The 24,397-nt window shown below is 38.8% G+C and overlaps 1 protein-coding gene and 1 long non-coding RNA gene across 2 annotated transcripts; one reads left to right on the top strand and one right to left on the bottom strand.

Moving 5' to 3' along the window:
- Positions 1-95: 95 nt before the first annotated feature.
- On the top strand, positions 96-629 carry LOC128264054 (uncharacterized). Its single transcript, XR_008268644.1, has 2 exons — positions 96-267; positions 328-629. It is a non-coding gene; the product is annotated as an uncharacterized LOC128264054 (long non-coding RNA).
- A 14,028-nt stretch (positions 630-14,657) lies between these two features.
- LOC128266293 (peptide tarsal-less AA) lies at positions 14,658-15,705 on the bottom strand. Its single transcript, XM_053002703.1, has one exon. The coding sequence runs from the start codon at positions 14,888-14,890 to the stop codon at positions 14,792-14,794; it is 99 nt and encodes a 32-aa protein (XP_052858663.1). The 5' UTR covers positions 14,891-15,705; the 3' UTR covers positions 14,658-14,791.
- Positions 15,706-24,397: the final 8,692 nt, after the last annotated feature.

Raw genomic sequence — 24,397 nt, 5'->3', positions numbered from 1 at the left:
TTTATATTACAGATTTAGTAAAATTTTACAACCTCTCATGAAATATTAATTTAGCAGAACATATTAAATTATTAAATGAATAGTATACATCAGGCGGATATTTTGTGTTTGATAAACAACAAATTGTACAAAGCAACCTTAGCTTCGCCTGCCAAGCCTTTGTACCTCTATGATTTCCTGTTTGTATCATTCTCGTTCGTCTTTTCGGCCCTAACACATCTAAATCTTTTGTGTAGTCTCAAGTTATTTACTTTTGTTCGGTTCAAAGTGAGTTAAATAATATACAATTTTAATATCAAATTTATTCTCATTGTTTTTTTTTTTTAGAACTTTTACGGATTAATCATGTGTTGCGGACCTTGTGGACCTTGCTGTGGACCCTGCTGTGGTCCATGCGGACCGTGCTGTGGACCCTGCGGAGGAGGATGTGGACCCTGCTATGGACCCAATGTCTGCGGACCCTGCTACGCCTGTGGACCCTGTGGCGGCTGCTACTGTGGATATCCTTGTTGTTAGGACAGCTGATTGGGGAACCACTAGATGCCTATCAAAAAGCCCCCATTTCATCTAGAATCCGTGAGCCTCGAAGTAATTTGTGATAACATTAAAAATGAAGCCTTAACTTCAAATTCCTGTTTTTTTTTAATGGAGGTATGCAACAAAAAATACGGGCTGCTCTAATTTTATTTTTATTTGCTTAAAAATTACTATTTAGAGAGATGGTTATAAAATGTAGTCATGTAATGGTTTCGGAATGCATACCAAATGATTTTTAAACTTCTTTGGGGGAAAATGTATTAATCAATATTATTGCACTTGGTTTTTTGCACTTCACACAGTCTGTGATTATTTATAACCCTCCAAAAGAGATGATCAGTTGTCAATTCTTGGGCAATTTGCATACTTAAAACAATCGAGTTGAGCTGAATTTAGAACCGAAATACAAATGTCTAAAGCGACCCGATTAAGAATCAATCGCAGACTTCTAATACGATGTGGTTGACCTTGACGTTTCGCCGAGAGTTTATTGTCCTTTCAATAGAACACGCTAAATAAAGCTCATTTTAGCAGTACATACTGTTTAAACCCACACACAGACGTGCATTTTGTATACATTGTTTTTTTGGTTTTATTTTTTGTATATTTACTGCACTAATTCTGCGACGAACTAGTTTCGACACAGCGGATTCCGATTTCGATTCCTGAATTCCGAGCAATATTTAACAACGGCGAGGCGAAAAAAGTCAACAAAGTGCATATAAAAAATGTATTTAAATTTACCCGACTGCCGGTTCCAGTTGCCAATCCCCCTGGAGCCTTTGTTCCCTTTTGGCCATGTTATTTCCAACCGACCAACTCCAGCCAATCCGAACCCATCATCAGCTGACTGGATCTACGCGCGCGCCTTTTTAATTGCATCTCCGTTTGTGAGACTTTATGCAAATTAAACAAGTTTGCTGCCAAAATATTGCTGGACGCGTTGATTTGCTGCTGCTGTATTTGCTTTTAATTATTTATTTGCATTTATGTGTGTTGTGTGTTGTGTGGGACTTTGTAGTCAGTGTAAGTAGTTTGGCTAGTCGAGGCGCTTTGTTTTGGCTGCCCAAACTGAAGCAAAAAACAAACAAAACAAACAAAAAACAAAAAACCAAACATGTTTCATGTTTTTTGGGCGTTTGCTGCTGGGGGGGATTATTCTATGTATGCTCGCTCGCTGTTATTATTGATGAGCTAAATTGTTGATAATTAGTTTGACTTTGAACTTGATTTAAAGCTTGTTTGAAGCCGAATCAGCAAATGTGTCAATAGTCAGCCGTTTGGGGGTTCATCGGTTGGCGATTGGTGCAAAGAACGAAGCCCACCATCACGTGTTGGGCATAGCATGTCAGTTTGGGAACTTTACTCAGTCAATTGAACAAGATTTAGGTTCGTTAGCTTCTGTCAAGTCGTTGCGCGCTAAAATATTCTCATTAAATCAACTTTGAAGTCACTTCTGTCATCCCTTTAACATTCCCATTATCCCTTATAGTTTACTTGCCTTTTGTGAAAACAAAGCTTTGTTCAATTATAATTCGTTAGTCGGGTCTACCTTTTAAGATTTAATATCATTTGTAAATATTTTATATAAATATATATATCATGTGAACTTTTATTAATAAATAAACTACAGCTATTATTTGAATTTAGGATAATGTATATATGAGATATGCAATCACCTAATCTCCTGCTCTTGTTATCCAATTTTCAGCCTCTTTTTTCTGTGGGTAACTGGCACTGAGTTTCCCCATTCATGCCCTAATTGCAGCCCAGTGGCGCAGTTCGGAGCATTTCATGATCATGACTAAGGTCAGATTCATAAAAAAACCGCATAAACTAGACCCAATTTAGTTGACAAACACACACGAAAAACTGTGCGCGAAGAAATTAAAAGCGAAATGGAATTGTTTGTGCAAAAGCCGCCGATGCGGAGGAGAGGGGTAGCCAAGTGTTGGGGGTGCCGCATTTGCATAGACATTTGCACGTCGAGGTTTGCGGTTTTGGGTGTCCAGAGGCGTATCGGATGGATGATGGAGGCCCCCTACACGGTGGGAAATAAGGAATGATTTCAAATATAATCTTACACTTCGCTTAAAAAAGAAGAGATCAAAAACTTTCAAATAAACATTAGTTTTGATCATAAAAATTTGTAAGACATTAACTTAGAGATATATTTCTTTTATCTTTTAGTTTTAAAAGCTAAGTTAATCATTTTGTAGATCTTATAACTAGGGATAACAATACATATTAAAGATGTTAAAAAAAAATATAAATGACCGCATTTTTTATATATAACGTTTTAAATAGGTATTGTCTAAATACTTTGTTTGTTTGATTTTATTTTAATTTCGAACTGTTTATTCCGATTTAGTTTGCCTTGGAGATACTGATATCTATTAAATTAATTTTAATTAAATACTATTAAAATCGTTGTAAGGTAAGATTATACATTTTTTCACCATGTATTAGATAGCGAGTGAGGCGCTTCCATTTTCAAGGGTTCGCCTTGTCTGGCGGCTCGGATTAGCCGCTTCCACATTGAACTTGAGCTCTCTCTATAACTCCCGGGGCGGCGGTGCATAATCCAAGACAATCCAATCAGGTTCTGGCCGATTGTTGTTGCCGGATCTGGTGCAGTTGCGCATAAATCATGCGCGTCCGATGATATCACGTGTTATAATTAGACCGATGCCTTTTCACTTTCCACCGGCACCGGGCAGGCCAAAACCAAGCTCAGATGTCCGCATCCGCATCTAAGTCAACTCAGGGTGACAGCTGAAAATCGTGATATTTGATGTTTGTATCTGCGATTTGATTTGGCCAGTAACGGAACCCCATTGAGCCATCAATGGAAATGGACTGCATTGCCCGTAAAGTGTTGTTCATTATGACCTGGTGTTGTTCTTGACTCTTGGCTATCGGCTACAATGTAACCGTCGGCGGGCTCTTTAAAATATGCAGCGGGGCGATAGTGTCGATACCGCTGGGCACTCCATCCCGCACTCGGGTGGAATCCACTTGGCACTCCACCAGAGCAGCAGGTTGACCATGAGAACATGTTATTAAATTACCGTAATAATGTATTAAGTATGTAAGAATGCTACAAATGTTAATATGTAATAATAATTGTAATGGCCAGGCGGCTATATGCCAATATGTCAGAGAGACCGATCTACTCGACTTTGGCCAACAGTCGGTCGACTATTTCTACGCACTCTGGGTCCAACGCCCATTTGACATTTCCATTTTCAATTCCATGAAAGTGCTAATAATGCATTTATGTATATGTATTGCCCGGGGTTTGATTTCGATATATCGGTGATATATATACAATTTATGGTGCCTTCATTTGCGTCAGTTGAAATGCGACTGGGTTGGGCTTGGATTTCTTTTTTGGAACCACCTATAAGCTGTTTGTGCAGTGAATAAATACAAATTTATAATCCAGAACTTTTGGAAAGTATGCCGAATGACCATACGACTTAGGCAAAGGAATAAATATTTGGGAATATTTTTAATAATTTTAAAATGCCTTTTTTTAATTCTCTTTTTTATGTTTTTCCTTTTACTTAAAGAAACAAAAGAATTTCTTTCGATTTCTTTGTTAAAAATGTAAATCGCGTATATTTACTATTTTTCTACAAGTTGTATCGATAAATCTTCAAATACGTCTTATTCCAAAATGTAAATCTATGCATAATTACTATTTTTCTACAAATTGTATCGATAAATCTTAAAATACGTCTTAGTTTCAAATTTCTAAGAAACATGACGTTTCTTTTCAATTTATGTCTTCACGTACCATAGCCAAAAATAAGTTCTTTTAAATAGACTCTGTTATTATCTACGAATGTCAATGCTGTTGTGTACATAAGTCCCTTAATTATATGCAAACGCTCGGATGGCTTTCGTCAAGACAACTTAATATAAAAATATGTTAATTAATTTTTTCCCCTTTATTATTCCTTTTTATTAAATGTTCCCGGGTGCGCATTTGTTTTCTTCTTCTTATGGCTGATGAATTCGGGGGTTATGCAATCAATACGATAATTTCAACATTTCTACAATAATAAAAATCTGTATTGAAAAAAAGTTAAGGATATATGATATGCATATCCAGTTTTAATCGCACGATTTTCTGGATTTGGGAATTTCATGGGCTTTTATTTATGTTCATTGGCTTTTGTTTTGATTTTTTTTTTTTGTTTGTCGGCTGCTGCCAACGAGTTAAACTTGTAAATAAATCTAATTATTGTGTCGGCGTTTGTTCAATTAATTTATATTACCTATTTATAAATTGTCTGAAACGATGTTGAACAATTGCGTGTGTCTTGGGACCGGTGCATAAAGTGTTTTAATTTATGGATCTCCCTTTGTGTGTTTCGTATTTTGATATCTGCATTAGCATGTTCTTTTTCGCTTTGTATATATGTGTATTTGTGCAATTGCAAATAGTAAACAATCAGCGTCTGGGCCTGATCACCAGCCGATCATTAAACATTTATAAACAAATTATGTCAATTTGTATGTAAACACGAAATCGAATCAAATCGCAGCGAGTGGCTGGCCATCGAATGCAGACGTGTTAAGAGTCGCCTTTCGGCTAGCCAGCTCACACATTTTGCAAATATTGGATTGCAGCTGGCACTTTGCAGTCGTTTCGGCTTACAGATCACAGAAAGAAAAAAATGTAATGGTCACAATGATATGAATTTTTTTTTTTTTTAAGAGTCTCTTGTAGTAGCTAAGAATTAGAAAAGCATTTACAGGTTATACAATGTACTAATCAAACATTTGGGCAACTGATAACACAAAAGATTAATAATAATATTTTAAAGTCCATCTAACCAAAAAATAACAAAAAAACTGTCATTTTAAGAAAACCTGGTGCTGTGCTTAAAGAATGTATAAATCATTTTCACGAGCTTTCCTTCTCTTACAATAATGAACTTGGAGAATATAGCTGGTACTTGAAATGATTTAAATTTTTTAAATTTAACATTCATACTACTTTTTCTCTGTGCAATTTTTCGCAAAAGCTTCAGCGTCGTGTCGCGTCACCGTTAACATTTAGTTTGGCTTTGCATTTTGTTACTTGAGCTAAATTACAGCGCATGAAATACGGAAGTTGTTATTGCTGTTTTTGCTATTGCGGCATTGATTGCAACCTGCATTTAGAGAAATAAGTAGACATCGGGGCGGGGAGTCGGGGAGTTTTGGCCGCGGCCAAAGGGCGTGTGGCTTTGGCCCAAAGTTGTATGCTGCTAATTTTGATTTATTACAATTCGCCTTTTAAGGCGTTCTTATCTTCGTAAAGCTTCCTGTTCTCCATCAGAGCGGTGTACACGTATGCACATTTGTGTGTAACTATGACTAGGCGTCTTTTCCCAGCCGATCCGACTCGATGCGATCCGATCATTGAGCTGACTGATCTCAAGCTCGAGCATAGCGCGTGTTATTTGATATTGAACTTGGCTTTGAGTCGGTTGTGGCACGAGTTCTGTCGCGTAAACTGGCTCATGTGCGCGCTGTTCCTCGTCTTATTCTAATTTATTAATTATTTATTTATGTTGTCAGCGATCGGCGTTACTCGCCGTAGGTGGTAAATGGGGCTTGGTGGGGGTGGATTGGGTTTGGGGGTGCAGGGTGCATGTCTGTGGCGCATTTTGTGCATTAAACGCCTTAGAGCCATTTGTATGGTTATTGATCTGATTTATGCAAAAGCCAAACTTTTAATGCGACACATGCGCCCACCAATGAGGTGAATGTCATTCTACATTTTCGTGTAGTCGTTGCGATCATGAACTTTTGTAATTTCAAATTGCTTCTGTATGGGAAATAATAAATCTTATTTTTTTTCAAAATATTAATGTTCAGCACTTTTTAGTTTTAACTGGTACGGTTTTTTTTAGAGGAATGGAAAACAATATTTGTTAACTATTTCTCAATGGTGGCTACTGTAAAGAATTGATTTTAAATTACATAAATTGTTTAGTCTTTAAACATATTTAATACTAATATGTTAATTGAAAGTAAATATTTATTTGAATGGTATTACAATTGAATTGCTTACTAGATCATTATTATTTCATTATTTCCATGTAATGGGCTTCACCCCTCCTGCTAACGTCATATTCCGGGTTTGGGTGTATTTCTTCCCAAAAAAGAACTGAGCAAAAAACAACAATAAACACAGTAAAATACTTGTTTCGCTTCAAATACGATAAAGTAATTAATTGGTGTTAATCTGTGCAACAAAGAAATATAACAACAATAAGACTAATCGACGGCATCGTCTGGCATAGTCCCAAGACTGCTGGAATACTTACGTTGCTCAGATAAAATAAAAACACAATTGAAAAATTGTATTTGAAATTGAGTTAATTAAGTGCAGTCTGTTTGCCAGCAAGCAGACGAGTTTTGCTCTGTTTAATGTGTGATAGGAATACTTCCAATCGTAATAATAGCCGATGTATTGTTTGAAATTTAATTTTAATTTGAATTTAAATTTATACAGACAGAGGACTTGATTTTGATGTGCTTCTCACCTGATAAACTCAAGGTCGCACCCCTTTTTATGGGAATTAAATGTAGCGACTAAAGTGGGAACTGCAAATAATGTGTTAATCCGGGCTGGGCTTTCGGACATTCCCGGTTGGACAATGACTGGGCTAAGAATATGCAAAAAGGGCTTACTTCCCATGCCACTTATGATTAATCACAATTGTGTGTTGCTATCAATTTTAATTTCGTTATAAAAGTTTACATTACCATCGACTTCCAGCAAACAAAGGCCGAAATCCAAGACCCAAAAGAAGCACATGACACCTCAAACAAAAAACAAAAAATAACCAGAAAAGAAAAAAAAATGGTCAAGAAGAAGCAGACGAAAACCTTTCGAAGAAGAAGCTATGTGCTATGATACCATAATCCACGAATAAAACTAAAGAAACACAGATACACACCTTTACAGACACACACACCAAAAAGCTCACAAATAGTTCAATGAACTTATTTTTGTTGTATGTTGCTATGCTGACTCTCTCTCCCTCTCTTTTCCTCTCCGCTGCGACTGTGTGTGCTTGTGTATTTATTTATGTTTTATTTTTATTTGTTTCGTCTATTTGAATTCATTTTTATGTGCCCACAAGGTGGGAAATATTTTTGGTCAAAGCCAGACGAAAAATGCAATGCGAAGCTCACGTCACAAATACACCTGTATCATTGTGGAACGAAGTATCTTTTAGATATATATTCGTGGTATTTAACTCAAAGATATATTTTTGAAGATCAAAAACACATTTACATTTACAACGACTCTTAAACGAAGACTTTTTTCGTCTTATTCGATCTACATTTAATTTGCTCCAGAGGTGTATGTCATAAAATATGATCACGTAGTCACCGGTTCTCGTTCTTCTGGATTGTACATTTTGAATGAATTTTGATAGCTCTTCAAAAAAAAAAGAAAGCATTTTCACATGCCTCTAATCAAGTGTGAATAATCCCTTTTTGGGGCCAGTCAGTAAGCAAAAAGTATTTAAGCTTAATTGTTATGCTGATAGAGGAGGCGCTAGATGGATTGGTTTCAGCTTGAGCCCCAAAAAAAAAAATTATAAAGGGAAAAACAAAAAGCATACAAGCGTCTCACCTGACAGGTGTACAAACACACAGGTAGCCAGGTTTTTGTAAGAGTGTGTGTGTCGGCCAGCTCACGTTTCGTTTGCCGTCTGGGGAGCTCCAAACTTGAGAGCTCTTTCTGTCTGTTTTGGCCAAATACTTTGATATTTTTACATATAAAACAATTATGTTCGTTCCCGCACCATCAGAGCGTCGAATTTGTATTGCTCTTCAAGGCTTGTAATAGCGTTAATAGGAGAAATTAACATTAAAACTTTGGAAAATCTTTAAATTTTTCTAGTAAATAAAAGGTGCAAAATGAAAGAAATAAATAATGACAATAACAATAAAAAAGTCCCAATCAAATGCTGGTGTGGTGTGGATCCATTAATTACTAGTTAAATATTAAATTTCATATCACTTCTTAGAAACATTACCAAATTAAACTTCAAGAGTATTCTTAAATGGTTAAGTCTCTACATCCTAAATTTATATTTATTATACAGTGATGTGCATTAATTAACTATAAGTTTCTCTGCATATTAATGACTTATTACATATCAATTTCCTTTAAGATATATATGTATATTTAATTTCCCAATGAAATTAATTTTAATTGATATATATTTAAGAGTAATTTTAGATTATGAAAAACTTAAATTTATACTGTGACAATCATGTTAAGCTTGCAATCGATATATATAGGCCCAGCTAAAATTGGATGTACCCCATTCAAGGGCTTCACGTTGCCCAAAAAACAATGTGTAATAGGTTTTTAATTGAATTGTCGCAAAACGCAAAAACGACGTACTTGGCTGCTTTCGAAGTTATTTTTGTTTGATTTTTGCGAGCCGTAGGCGCGTGCGTTCGGGTTTGGGTGCTATTAATTAATTGTCATGTGCTTATTACACAATCTAGCTGCTAGTGGGCGGATCGGGTAGCGTGAGCTGGTATCGTTGAGATGCTGAAACAGGGACTGACTGACTGACTGACTCGACTTACGCAACATCTGTGGAGTCGCCAAGTTTGCACAGGTGCTGCTCCCGCCGTTGACGTCACTGATAGCGGCTGCAAAGACAAACACAAACGGCCAGCAACTAAGTACACAAAACGACTTAGATATTATTTTTGCGATTGGCTGCGCAATTGGTTAACTTGGACTTGGCCAACAAGCCTAAAGTCAGTGCCAAGCAATGAAAATTGCAACGTGTTTTGGCACTAGACGTGAAAGTGGCTAAGTGAGTGGGTGAGTTGGCGCAGGGGGAATGGGCTATGGAAAGGAGAGGGTAAAGCGGCCCACACCAAACGTCAGTTGGTTGGCTTTTATGGCACGTAATTTGCAATTGGCAAAACCAAGTCCAAGACATTCAACGCGACTGCCTCTTTTGCTGCTGGCAAACTTTTCACTTTTCATTCTGCGCTTTTCCACCTTTTCCCATTTTTCGTTGTTTTTTTTTTATTTTGTCATCCAACGAACGTGCCTCATGGTGCATATTTTGGCCTGTTGGCCTATTAAGTCTTGGGTTCTTGTTGGCCATGGGCCAAAGTCTGCGTTGAGTACTGGGAAAAACCTAAACCCCCATTCGCACTAATGCTTTATGTTGTTTTCAAAGACAGGCGACCCATTTTGCCTGCATATTGCGTATACGCCCTGTGGTGAATCAAATACAATCCACTTGTGACTAATGCCAAATTAAGCCGAAATTTAAGATTTGGCACGTGAATCGTCGTTAAACTATGCGACAACAAGTTCAAAAATATTTAAACTATTTTTCTTCCCTCCTTTTTTTGTTGGTTTCGCCAAAATACGAATCCAAGCAAAGAAAAAAAATATTTGCAAATTAGGAGAAACTCTCATATTTTTGAAGGCACTAAGAGAGATGAAACTGAAACTGAATATATAACAAAAGGCACTTGTCTGGGTGAAATTTTCACCAGATATTCAAATGAACCAACAACAAATGTGGCTGCTGGCTAAACAAACAAACAACAACCAACACACAAAAAACGGAAACCGTTAAAGCCAAAATAGACAACAACAACAAAAGTTAGTTTTGGATTCGCTTTCAAATATTACACTGAAATTAGTTTGATTATTCTGCTATTATTGAAAAAAGGAGTATTTAGGACTTTGTTTTAAGTAATTATACAGAATATTGACAATGGGTATTTACAACAAAATATAAAGTACCTTTTAAGGTAATAGAATATAAATATATTTAATTAGCTTATATAAAATGAAGGGAGAAATATATATAAATATATAAAGGATGGGTATGCTTAAACTAATATTTCTCTGGAAAGGATTTATAAATATTATAGGGGCATATATTGCATTCAGGTATTTGTCTTCAGTGTACGAATCGTTGTCGTTGATGTTGCTGCTGTTGATGAGGCGTGCTCCGTTGTTTACCCCACTTGAAAGCGACTGAAGATCAATGGATTGTATGACCAAGACCAAGACCAAAGTTGCTGGTGTTGGTCTACCACTTTCGTTGTTACTGTTGTTGATTTTTTGTGTGTTTTTTCCCTAGACGCCGCTAGAGCTTTGAGCGATTTTTCATTGGAATAGAAAGTGAATTGAATTTGTTTTCGCTATCGGACTGCGCATTTCATTGCTCTTGACGTTGTCGTCTTCATTGGGGTGCCGTTGTTTACACTGAAAACAACACACGATCGAACGGAAAGCAGATGCTCGCAGCGACAATCTTCTGGAAATTGGACCATGTCATTGACCTTTTCACATCGAGTTGCCCCAAAAGAAGTGAGAGTGCTGTTTGTTGTTTATCTTTCGGTTTCAGTTGTTGTTTTGCCCAGGAAAAAACGTCGGTGAAAGAGAAGCTTTTGTGGTGCAGCCCGTGGACTATACTCGAATGCAAATATTGTTGCTGTGTTGGGGATCTGTGAAGTTAACATATTGTGACTGGAAAATTACAAGAGATATTTTTTTTTCAAGACAAGAAAAAAAGCAATCAAAAAATTACCGACTGCAGGTTTAAAGACAAGTAAAAATATTTATAATAGGGGTGTAAATGAAGCCTTTTTTCGATTCCTTCTAAACACTATTGCAGTTCATAAACATGAAAATAAACTATTACAATGTTATATTAAATTAAAAGAAGATTATATTAGTACGTAGAGATTTGAGGGCTTTTATATTTTTTATGTTTGCAAATATTATTTCGCTTTCATTGAGTGAAGTACATTTTTTTTAAATAATATAATTTATTTGTATTTCGATTATTTTCCAATATGAATGAATACTTTTGGGTCTTAGCAAACAAATTTTTTCGATAGGTATAAATAAACAAATCGTATTTTTAATTAAATTAAATTTAACTTAACCCAGATGACCAGACAAACTAATCGAACCATCCAGAGAGTTGTTTATGTCCCAGATTGATTTGACATCCACTGTCGCTTTCTATTTGTGGTGTCTTCTAGCGTTTTCCAATGCGGAACCGCCTGGCCACGGGCTGCAGTCTGCTGACTCGATTTCTTTTACCAAAATGTGTAAATTGAACACAGAGCGGCGGCATCGAGCCAATGAGTTTATTCACCTTTAGCCTAATTATCAAAATACATAAGCGGAGTGTACCAGAAAGCGATATACATATGTATAGGCAACCAGAGCCGTGCAAAAGCTTTGTCCAAACGAAACCAAACCAAAGCAGTCCGATGACGAAGACTTCGACTTCGACTTCGACTTCGAGTTCCACGGCGACTCGACGACTTCAATGAAATCAATTTTACGATAATCATTTTTTGAACAGCCCAGAGAGCGACAGGCCCGTGTGAAGCCCTGCCGATTCCGATTCATATATAAACATTGAATCAGACCCGGCCAGCAGCTCATGTACCGTTGGAAATTTCTTGCCTTTTCTTTTTCTTTTCTCAGCGTTGTGTATAAATTGAGTTTCGTATGTGTATTTTGTTGCTTTTTTTCGTTGTTATTGTCTTGCACAAATGTAGGTCAAGTTATACGTTCGCCGCTGTGTGTGTGAGAGAGTATCTGTGTGTGGGGCTTGTGGGACGGAGTTGCGAACCAGGAGGAAGGGAGGGGCGGCGAGGGAAGGGTCGGATCCGGGGGCGGTGCGGGGACTGTCATCCCGTCGCACTCTGAATGACTGACTAAAGGTCGGGCGAAGAGTCGCAGGCACTGGCAGTATTTTCTAGTAGCTCCATCCCCGGCCAACTTTCACTTAGAAAGTTCTGCTTGCGGTTATGCGGATTCGGTTTTTGGCTGGCATTTCATTTCGGTTTATTTGGATACCCTTGCCGAGGGTCTGGGCATTTATTCCCAGAATTCACACGTCCCACGGAAGAAAGTATGGACAAGGAAAGATCGAAACCATCTTTGCTTTGATATCGTGTTAACAGTTATATTATAATCAAGAGAATTTTTAACAAACTTTTCATATAAAATTTTCTTTTGTGAGGAGAAAAAGTACACAAAGGATACTTTTAAGCCGTTACATGTTGTAATATGATAAAAACGTTAAAAATGAACTCATTTTATTCTTTTATTTTACAACTCAAATTAAAATGAGATCTAAATTACCAACTTTTTCATAAAATAAATGTTGTCTTATGGTATTAATTAACATTTTCCTGGTGACATACATTTTTATTTGTCATAGATATTACATTATGCTTAATAATTAAACCTTGTGGCTTCGTCAGCCTGTATATCTTAGTCATAGTTCATTGCATATGTTCTATAACAAACTTTCAAAAATTATTTCCCTAAAATCGCAGCATTACACTTTAAAAGCGAGCTAAATTTGTAAGCCAAATTGCGATCCAAAAAATTGGACACAATATATGAAATCATTAGAATTGTTTGCCTCTTAAGTTTGTTTACTTAAATGGTAGCTTGTATAATAACAAATCGAATGGTACTTTGCAGTTTACAAAATGGCTTATGAACTAAGAAAGGAATGATATATTTTGCCGAAACCACTTGTTTTTAAGGGTATCCAGATCATCGCTTAACTTTCTTTAGTCACTGACTTAACTTGTCTGTTTTTTCGGGGCGTTATGAGTGGGCTCACGGAGTGTGGCTGAAAGCGATATCCATTCATATCTCCGGTGGCCGACAACAAGTTAACTGGGTCAGCGCGTGTATGGGGGTGGGGGCCTGAGAAAATCTTGTTACACTCGGATCTGGACGAATCGGATCGAATCGAATGATGATCGCTTAATTGCATTTTCAATGCGAATCGCTAAATGTCTGGGAAAGCTTTCCGTTAGGCGACGTCATCATCGTCGGCGGCGCAGCAACCTTGGCGATCAGCTGTTTGCTCCGAGTGGATTTCCCTGAACTTCATACTGAAAAGCTAATGTGCGCGTGTCTATTAATAGACTCTCTTTCTCGCAGTTTTCCGCGCTCTCTGTGTTGCGAAGCTCAGCTCTCCGGGGACTTCCTGCTGGAAAAACCTGCTGGCAGAGAGCGGGAAAAGCTCGGGGCTCTCTTAAGTGGAAACGCGCTCTCTCAGAATCACAAGTTCTCGGCTGTTGTTTTGCTATTATTGACCTAATCACTTGTGGAGCACAAACGAACATTGAACTTTTACTTCCGCATTAGCATTGCCTGCGAGATTTGCTCTTTCGACCGTCTGGGCAATGTTTTTGCATTAGAAAAATGCGTTTTCACCCCAGGTCTAGCTTTTCAATTTTTATTGATCATTTCCACGCCGCTTGGCCGCCGGCGGCCGCCCGCCCAGTGACATTAATTAATGCCCACAGATTCATCAAATATGCGCTGGCCGTTTGGAAAATCATATTTTATGCTCCCCCGGCAGCAATTTGTCCGCGGCAGAGCCCCCAGAGATTCTCAATGGTGTGAGTTTGTATCTGTGTATCTGGAAAATCTTGTAATTTAATGCGACAATTTAGTGCTGGGCGCTGGTCCATCTATATAAAAGGCGTATCGGAAAGCGAAGGGGGGTCCCTTGGAGAAGAAAAATGCACTCGAAATTTTCAGTTTTAAATATGGTTTTCTTTTAATATTATATTTTTATGGGTGTGAGAGGTGTGTATGGGTTTTCTGGATGTTGGTCGAAGGTGTAGACATATAAATAGCTTAATACGCTTAATATCTAAACAAAATTTCTCGCTCCGAATGATTTGCCCTGCTCTCAACGAGAGAAAACATTACAAATCGTTGGCAATAAATAAAATTATAATTTAAACAAACGAAGATTTGCTCGGGAAATATGACACTAAACGTAATACTCTTTGCGTAATATTTTCCAATTTGAAGAAGCAATTACAAGTGTATGTATATATATATATATATATAACATATATGGTGTATGTGTGATACGATATATAGGATATAGGATATGTGCGCGTTTCCGTGTTTTGTGAACAGCAATGAACAATATTTAATTTAAATAGTATGATAATAATAAATAATTAATATAATAGGTATGGTAGGCTACGCAAAAACTACATAAATACAAAAGTTCGCATCGTAGGTTTTGTGGGGATCCCCCAGCTTTCTCCTTCGCCGACAGCTGGAAGTCTCCTCGCGGCCACGAACGCGCAACCAGCGCGCTCCCCCAATCATGCCCAGAATTTTTGGATAAGGCAAAGGCGTTTTGGGGCTGTTGTAGTCAGGGATGGTCTCCTAGTACTGCCCGGTTGGATCCAGGCAGTCCTGTCGCCTCTTTTGGCGGGTTTCTTGCGAGTCGCGGGGTCGCCGATAGGTTCCTGTGGGATCCAGCATTTTGTAGGCTTGAATTTTGAGAGGTTTCTGCAGTGGAGTTTGTGCTTTTCTTTTGCAATATTTAGCCCTACTTGCTTGGCTAAATTTGGTTTTTGAGTTAATGGCCTAGTAGGTGCCAGTGGGGTCCAAGTCGAGCGACATTTTAAGATTGTATTTTTGTATTACTTATTGCAGGTTACTCAAAATATATACTTCTGTCTGCTGCTCCTTCTTCAGTACTGACCAGTGGGATCCAGATAGGCGGCCATGGTTTAGATTTTTGATTTATTAAAAATGATTTGAAGATTTTTGGCGACTTTTTCTTCGTTTCCAACAGCTTCTTTAGTACTGGCCAGTGGGATCCAAGTAGGCTGCCATTTCGTATGCCGTGTATTGACCAAAAATACTTAAATGACAAAACCGAGTTGGTTTTTTGTTGCTGCTGCTACTGTCGATTCTCCTTTGTTTAATTTGAATCAACGCGATATTGAACTTTATACTGGTTCTCGACGCTGTTGTTGTAAGTTCTTTTATTATCACCACCAGTTGTTGGGTTTCTTGGCTGATTATACAGTCACGTTTGTGTGTGTTTGGTTTTTTTTTTTGTTCGTGTGTCCAAGAGTCACTGACACTTAAGAACGGTTAAAAACATATATTGTTTATTAACAAACTGCCGATTTGTTTAGTTATTGGGGAACCGCACGTGAAAATCTTTGAGTGGTTACGTGAAAATCTGCGGACGTTGCGAGTTAACTACAGAGTATAGTGTTGCTGCTGATTTAGCTCTGGTGATCTGCACTCGTCGAACGTTGTCGATCTTTTGATTTGATTTTCGTCAAGTCGTAAGCTTAAATGCTCGACCGGCTCGACGTCGCTGCCGGCGTCGCAGTCGAGAGTTGTGAGAGCGGGAGCGAGTGCAAAAGAGAACGATAGACGGCAGGTGCGCCGCTCTTAATGGGCCGATCTCTCTTAGGACAGTGAGCGAGAAAGAGTGAGGAGATCGTATTTTCATTCATTTTTGCCCAGGTAGAGCGCATCTCTCTCTCACTCGCTCTCTCTGGCTCTCGCACTCTCTCGTTCTCACTGCGCACACCCACCTGGATTTCATTCACGAAACAGCTGTTTCTGATCGAGTGCCCTCGTTATGCTCCTATCCAGCTGTGTGTGTGTGTGTGTGTGTGTGAGGTGTCTGTATGCCTGACCTGCAAGTGTGTGTGTCAGAGGAACTCAGGTAGGAACCATCCTGTCATTCCATTGGTCCTCCGAATTCCGATCTGGGATCCTGAGACGACAGACTCCACCTATTTTTCGGGTCCTCAACTAATTAAGGTCCATCTCGAGGCAAAATTTGTTTGGTCCGGGCCAAGTACACTTGAAAAAAGGGATTGCTAAATCATTATCGAGCTACCGATATCATTTATTTGATCATATATTTTGATCACGAAAGAACTTTTATACATACCTACGCAGTTCAAAAATCTATCAGATTGAAGGACTAAATCCTTTGCTGTTATAGAGCTATCATTTTTACAGGTACAAATCTATTTAGAAATTAAGGTGATTTAAGTGGCAAAAAATCTTTAATAATATGCTTTTAAAATGTTCTTTTTTTGTCCTACTCAACTATTTTTATTTAACATTATTTTGCACTTTACGTATACACTTAAATTTCTTTAGCATTACATAAATAATGGAATGGACAATAGCTGGTTTCAATTTAGGTTTTTTCTTATATAATATAAAATGTACGACATGGTATTCATTTTATTTAAATCGGAGGAAGGATCCATATTTTTAATAAATAATAATCAAAATATGTTTGAGATTAAGCAAAATGTAATTCCATTTATCACATTACTTTTAGAAGATCAGCCGATTTTTCTATTATATTGACACAAATATATATCAATAGGTCATTTAAAAAATTCTTCAAAATTCTGTATAAAAAAAAAAAGAAAAAAAATCTTGTGGTCATTAACTTGTTTGTAAAGTGCAAACGAGAAAATGTAGATGTTAACCCATGATTGTAGCTGTCGCCGCTTGGTCAAACAGAGACGCAGAGGATCCTTGCCAAAATGCTAATATCCTTATGTGGCATAAGTCCCAAATTAATGGTCTTTGAGCCGGCGGCGCGACGGCCACTGCCCACTTTACGTGACATTTGTGGTAGCCTAAGCCGGGCCAACTCAAAGGGCTTAGGCCGCAACTGCCGACTCATAAAAAGGATAAACGCTCGGCATGAGTCAGCAGGCCGAATTTAACCCACCGACGGGTGCTTCCGCGAAATGCGACACCGGAGGCAGGTCCACTCACAAAAGGCAACAAAGATGCGACAAAAAATAAGACACTACTGCACCGAAGTGTTGCAGAATTTGTCGATTTTCTCATATTTTTAACCCAAAAATTGCTCTGTGTCCAAGTCAGCTGGTGATTCCAACAGCAGGCGACGGAGCAGATTACAAGATGTGTCATCTGCCGCACAATAGGAAATATAAATCCTTTCGTTTTATTACAACGACGTAAAAAACTCAGAAGTAAGAGAGGCAGCCGGGAGTGTCGGTGGTACTTCCGGCAGGGTAAAAAATATTCGATTCAGAGGCGGCTGCTCGGCACGAGCGGGGGATGCAACCCTTTGGCACGGGCCCAGAATCGGGACCTTGAGATGATGATTATGATGCCCGCCGCTTGTAAGATGATCGCCACAGCCTTTGGCACGGGCTTGGAAAAAAAGGGGACTGAATTCTTTTTGAACTGAATTGATTCGTGGCCTTGGCTCAAGCTGCCTTGAACATCAAATTATCTTCAATTCAAAACCATTTAATAATTTTAAAAACATTTAAAAATTCTTTCACTAGTTCAACACGCCACGTAAAGAAGGTCCTTGCTATTTTTGTAAGTAAATAATAATAAATGATAAAATAAAAACACTAATTAAAACCTCCTTTTTACTAGTGGATCTTAGTTTAGTTGTAGTTCCCAATAATGTCAGAATATTAATTTTAAAATAGTGATTGTTTATAAAGTTGTAATAGTTCCAACATGAATTAAAATAAAACTTAAGGAGTTGTTTTTGTTCTGTTAGTTTGTTTTAGTACTCAAAGCGCTGCCCTTGCTCTTATCATTTGTATTTTTGAACCTGTAGGATGAAAAAAAAACCTTTTTTGTTTTATAGGAAATGATTTTTTTACTATTTTAAGTGATCTCTGTGATATGAAGATAAATAAGATGTGTTGGCAAATCCTCTTATGTTTAAGTAACTCAAAAACAAGGAAGTAAAGCCTACGTGAAAACTCTTGGAGGTCCATTAACCTTAGGTCATCCGGAGTTTTCCGTTAGTCTATTTGACTTACCTGGCGTGGGAGCCCCAACCGATATTTACCTTTTCGAGAGCTGCCCCGGATGCGCATCATCCTCACTGCATTTTGGCGCTTCCGCTTCTGGGTTTTCACTTTCCAAACACTTTTTGCTTTTTTATTAACGAATTCGTTATGCATCGTTTGGGTTTTCGTTTTCCTTTCCGTTTTGCACCTTTTGTTTTTCCAAAACGCGCCACGTGCCATATCCAACATTTGTTGGCACAACTGTCAGTTGGTCGGTGAGTTTTCCCCCTCACTCACTTTCCCTGCCGCATTTGCCTTGTAATTCGATCAATTTAATATATTTTTTAGGGGACCCAGGACGGCTGCTGCCGCTGCGGTTTTCTAGCTTAACGCAGCAGACTTATGCATTGTTTGCCGAGGGCCCAGACTCAAAGAAAAACCTCCAAACGGTCTTGAAGATTTTTTCAAAATTTGGGTCAATGTTCGTTGTTGATTTCGGTTTGTGCACATTTAACAGTATTTTCCGCTGACTTTTCTTGCTCTTGGACTTGGCCATGCAATGCTGCAGTTTTTTTTTTCTTTTTGTCGGTTTGTTTGGTTTTCATAAATTTCCATTGCAATGGCAGAAACTTGTTATTGTTGCCGTTGGCGATGTTTGTTGCTGCCGCGTTGACAGTTTCGAGCATTCGTGCTTTTGGGCTGGGACTTGCTCTTGGTAAAAGATAAATGGTAGATGGTAACTGGCCCGCCTGCAGAGCTCTTGGCCATTCCGCCTAAGTGTCTCCAATTGCTTGACATTTTTAATTCGCCGTGATGGCCAAATGTAACTGTAAGCACTTCGTCCAGTTAACCCAAATTGGCAATAAGATTGAGATTTGTGTTCTGTTCTTGGGAAGCCAAGATCTGTAGATTTCTCAGATGTAGTTATGTGTGTAAATGGATTCCGCCTTTCAGTTTGGGAAGTTTTTGCCAGGTAAGGCTAATATTTTGACCACTTCATCTGCTAAGCCAAGATCTTTTCTTCCCTTTGGAAAATTTCTCATTCTACAGCCAGCTTGAATCAAATTGCCAATGTACCATGGCTAAAATTTGTGTGTTAGTTAGCTAGTTAGTTCCAAATTCAAGTAGATCTGAACTAACATGCCCTTGTAGACGTACCGTGTCATAGACTTTTCTTTAGCGAATCCTGACCAGGGCAACGACTTGTCCAAGTTGCTTGTGATCCACGTGTTCGCCGGCACCAGTATAAATTACATTGTGAACTTTTACTCCAGATTTGGTCAACGGATTAAATCAAGTAAACGTGACTGTGATGGAACTTTTCCTCGATTTCCAAACACCTAACTCGCCGCACAGCCACCGAATTGCGATCCCAGTCGTCGCATTTCGTTTGTAATGACTGGCGAATATGTTAAAGACTCGGCGGAATCGGGGAATTGAATATGCTAAACCGATCTATCGATCGCTTCATAACAGACGCACTGACGCAGTGACGCCGAATGCAAATGGGCCGGCCATTTCATTTGTCTTTCGGCCAACGGCACCAGCCGAAACTCAATGAAAGAACGGGCTCAGGATATTAGGTAAGTGGCTATCCGTTAATGGCACCAATATGACCGGAATGCCCGCGGGCGGTGCATAAGAATCAGCATATGGATGGGATGTGGCCTATACGGACCGTCGATCATTACGCAGCGGTCAAACGGTCATTGGCCTGCTTGCGCATCAGCCGCCCATCATGCAGATAGATGGAGACTCCTCCTGATCCGCGGCTCTCGATGTTGCCACCAACTGAATGCTGCTCGCCGGCACGTAAGCTGTCTTGGCATCTTTTACCATGTGTTGGCGCAGCTTACGCAAAATTATTTATGAAAACAGAGCCCGGCAACGAGAAAAACAAGCAGATGGAAAGGCCAGTGGGGGCCATCGAAGTAGCGAATACTCTAGCAGGTCTTTGGTAATCTAAATTTTGGATCTTATTTGATTTCTTGATAAGAAAATATAAATTCTTTCCTTGGAGAAACAGAAGCTGCCGAAAGCACTTCTGGAACAGAGTTATGGTAACACGTGCTTAATACAAGAATTGCATTGCAGGGTATCCAACTAAAAATGTCCACATAATTGTTATTTAACCAAACATTTTCATCAAAATTAAGACTAAGCTTCAAATATTTTTAAAAAAAGAAACCCACATCTGTCACCAGTTAGCCATGATCAAAACTAGTTTATAAACGGTTCTAATTTTAATTTAACAGCCCTAAAAACACTATGGATAATAACAAAAAAAGAATCTCACACTTACTATATCAATGTGTATGTAAAAGCCATCGAATTAGATATGTTGTTGCTGTTCCGCATTTCATAGTAAATTTGAACTAACTAATATTTTGCTTTTATGGTATAGTAAGACAAAGAGAAATGGTATAATGAGATTTATTTGACCAAATTTTAATACCTCCTGCTAGAGTACGAAGAGAAGAACTGTCTTTGAGCTCCGGGCTATCAATCAACGACAGCGCCTTCGCTATGGAAATTTCCGGGCGGAGTTCTATGGAAATTCCGCATCGATTTGCATATGTGACAATCGGCGGCGGACGGACTGCGATTGTAACTGCAATTATCGGGCAGTGTATCTGGTAGCTGGGTGGTAGTGCGTGCGCGTATCTTTTGCATGCCAAATATGAACCTTGTTCGCGCTCTTGTTACAGCTCTGTTATTGATTTCATAATTTATCAGTTGCGCCTGTCAATGGCCATTAGATCAATGCATCGAATTGCCTGCATTATAGTACAAAGGCGCCGCCATCTGAATGGGGATTACGAAGGCCGGAGGGCGGTGGCATTCTGAGGGGGTGGCAGTTGGGGAGGGCAAGGAAAAAAATGACAAATCAATCTGTTGGCAATCAAAAACGACTTCCCCACGGCTTCGTCGCGATACGAGGAAGGAATAAGGAAGCAAAGCAGCCAGCAGCCAGCAGCCAGCAGCACATGCAACATCAACAACAACCAGAAACTGCAGTCAAGCAAAACATAAAATGAGCAAAGGCCTCCATACACTGGGAAAAAATCATCATTCACCTGCCTAGCCGAACAGGTCGCAGAAATAAAAAATCAGGAACATGGTGGATTTCATTTTGAATGGTAATTGCTCCAAGACTACTGCATTTTTTCTAGAACAATCTGATGAATAGATCTTTATTTTAAGCCTGAATCCATCAGTTTAGAAATAAATAAATAATACATTTTCACCGACTTGCTGAATTTTACTTATCACGATCTCACAAAATGATGTAACGCCTAAGCACCTAATACATTTTCTTTGCTAATTTATTAAGTTACTCATACTCAAGAAAGTACAGATTTTTTGGTTATTTTGATAATATAAAATTAAATAATTAATTTTTATAAATAATTACCAATTTGGTAAACAAGTACAAGCTTATCTCATTTAATTAATATCGGTGGCTCACACTTGGAGCTTTCCAGTATATCAATCAATCATATCACATCTTATATTGCGCTCCACCCATTTAATGCCGCTTTAAATTTAAACAAGTTTGTTTTAATTTAGCTGCTTTTTTGTGTGTGTCCTTTTTTCTGCAGTGCATCCGCCGCGGGCCCTATAAATCTGGTGTGCTTCGGGAGACCGAAGACTTTGGTCTCCATCCAACCAGCCAACCAGCCAACCAGCCAAGTTTCGCCCGAGCAACAGACCAGACCAGTTGCTCTGGCTGCGACCAGTTGGCCTGGCCTAGGTGGCTTTTCCGGGGAGGAGGAGTGGGCTGTTGGTTGGGAGTAAAAATAACCTCAGCTAAGTTCACTGGGGCGAGGTTGAATGAACTCGCAGCGAAATGTGATTTGCCTCCCCGGTCGCTCTTGCCATCGCCATCGTCATCGTCATCGCCATCGTCATCGCCATCTCCATCTGCAACTTGTTTGCGGCTGGCAGTCCGGATATATCAATAAGTGGCCTTTTGCCTATGGCTTGAGCCGCGATTGCAGTGTCAATTTCACTCAATTAAACCTTGTATTTGGCGAGCAATTCGCGACAGCGACTGCAGACGACAGATACAATTAACTTATCGCGAAAAAGTTTCCGGAAACTGACTGACTGCCCACACAATCGGTACTGGGGAATCTGGGGGAGCTGCACATAGGGGTTTTCCGACGGGGGAAATTCGCTAGTTGCGAGTACCGGGAAAGCAAATGCAATAATACACTCGTATCACAGACGCTCGCGGCTCGCGTTTAATATGTTTGTTGACATCCAATTAGAGCGATTTCCTTCCTCATTAACAATCGCAGCAAGTGCTGTAGATATCTGGAAAGGATTCGACGACTAAATGCTCTTTGATTGTGGAAAAGGAAAAAAGGGGAAATGAATACAGTTGAAAATGATGAAAAGTAAAACAAATTTTTAGATAATAAGATATCCAAATTATTCCAATAACAAATAAATATTTGCAGGAGTGGTGTATTTAGATTTTAAGTGCATGTGAATGGTAACATATTATTTGTTTTATTCATTACGTACAGTTCTCTGATTTATGTAATAAGCTAGTTTATATATTAAATTAATTGGTGACAATCGGCGTTTATTTTACTAATCGTGAACCTCTGTAGCAATGCCAATATACCCTTCACACCCTGCCTATAACTTATGAAAACGGAGAGTGCTGTGAGCTGGAACGCAGACGTTGATGTTTTGAAATTTAACTCAAGCGTCAAAAAATTATGGCAAACATGAACGAGATACGCATACAAGCACTGGTTCCGGCTGAGCCTCACAGATATAGTATGTATACATACATATATATGAGTATGGGCACGACAAACAATTAGAGCTGCGGTGGACATTGTGGCGGTGCACTTTCCTAGACATCATGAGCACATCATGGGCACATCATGCCACCTCACGGGCGAGTATCTGGCAGATACTCAGATACCCAGATACTCTCGTACTAGCTCACGCACACACTTGCCGCAATTAGAGCTGCTGGCAACTCTGCACGCTTAAAGTACAATAAACCCAGATACAGCAGCACTCACCACAGTGATAGTCGCCGTGTCGTGGGGTTTTTGAACTTGTTCGGAGAGCCACGATACAACCAGTACCTATTGCAACTCATATCTTCCGCCCCCAGTCCCCCCGACGACGCTGCCACTGCCCCGCATTACTATTCTCTCACCATTGCCGCCACTAGTTGGCTTGGTATCTGCCTGGCTTTTATGACGTTGGCGCCACTTTATGGCAAACATTTAGCGGATCGTTTAGCAGCCAAATGGCTTTATTATTGATGCCGGCGAGCGAACGAAAGTGAAAGCCCGCGCATTTGGCTCCAACGATTTGGGCCACTGACGTGAATTCCGCTGCAGCGGAAGATCCACGGAGATGCTTTTATACGTTGGGATGCATTTCCGGGCTATTCTGCATTTTTCCTTTTAATGGCTATGGTGCAAATACCACGGAGGTTTTGAAGCCACCAACTATCACTAATAAAGAGTGTTGTATGAAAAGATTGCTTATAACTTAAATAGTTTTAATATTTTTGAGCATTATCTTATCCCCTTCACTATTTATAATCACCATATAAACTATTTTTTGTGTGTCCAGTTTTTCGTAAGCATTATTTGTTTAGGAAGCTATTTGGTAGCCTGAATATCGACACTAAGCCGAAAACTGCCGCTCTTAAACTAAATATTATACCTAAAATCATTACTAAGTTTCACTGCGTAAGCTTAAAATACATTTTAAGATTAACTTTTTTGTTTTTAACTAATGCAATTTCCTTAAATGACTCATTCTATATTATTTCCATCAAAATGGTTGTGTAAGAAATCATTTAATTTATCTATCAGTGCGAATTCAAATATCTAGAATTTGAAAACTATATTTTTATTATTACTTTGTACTTCGGAAAATCTAACCCAATAGAACAAAACAAACCAATTTTCTATTTGTTATATATTAATATCACTCGGTTTCCTTATGTGTTTTGTAAAATTCGTTGGGTATACCACATTGCATACCCTATTATTTAGAGCATACCCTATTATTTCGTGCTGTTGTCACCCACCTAGAGAACATCAAAATTAGTTTGCTTCAAATAAATCATTACCAGCTTGGCAGGCCACACCGAAGTTGACTGTCCCACACCCAGTGACCACTTCAGGAGCCCAGCAGAACAATTGGTGTCTATGGAAGCGCT

This window comes from Drosophila gunungcola, chromosome 3R, assembly GCF_025200985.1.
Source record: "Drosophila gunungcola strain Sukarami chromosome 3R, Dgunungcola_SK_2, whole genome shotgun sequence".
Lineage (NCBI taxonomy): Eukaryota > Metazoa > Arthropoda > Insecta > Diptera > Drosophilidae > Drosophila > Drosophila gunungcola.
This window is presented reverse-complemented; position numbering and strand designations above follow the sequence as displayed.

What these genes read in the sequence shown, in the direction of transcription:
- LOC128266293 (XM_053002703.1), bottom strand. Translation starts at nt 14,890, where the DNA reads ATGCTGGATCCCACAGGAACCTATCGGCGACCCCGCGACTCGCAAGAA.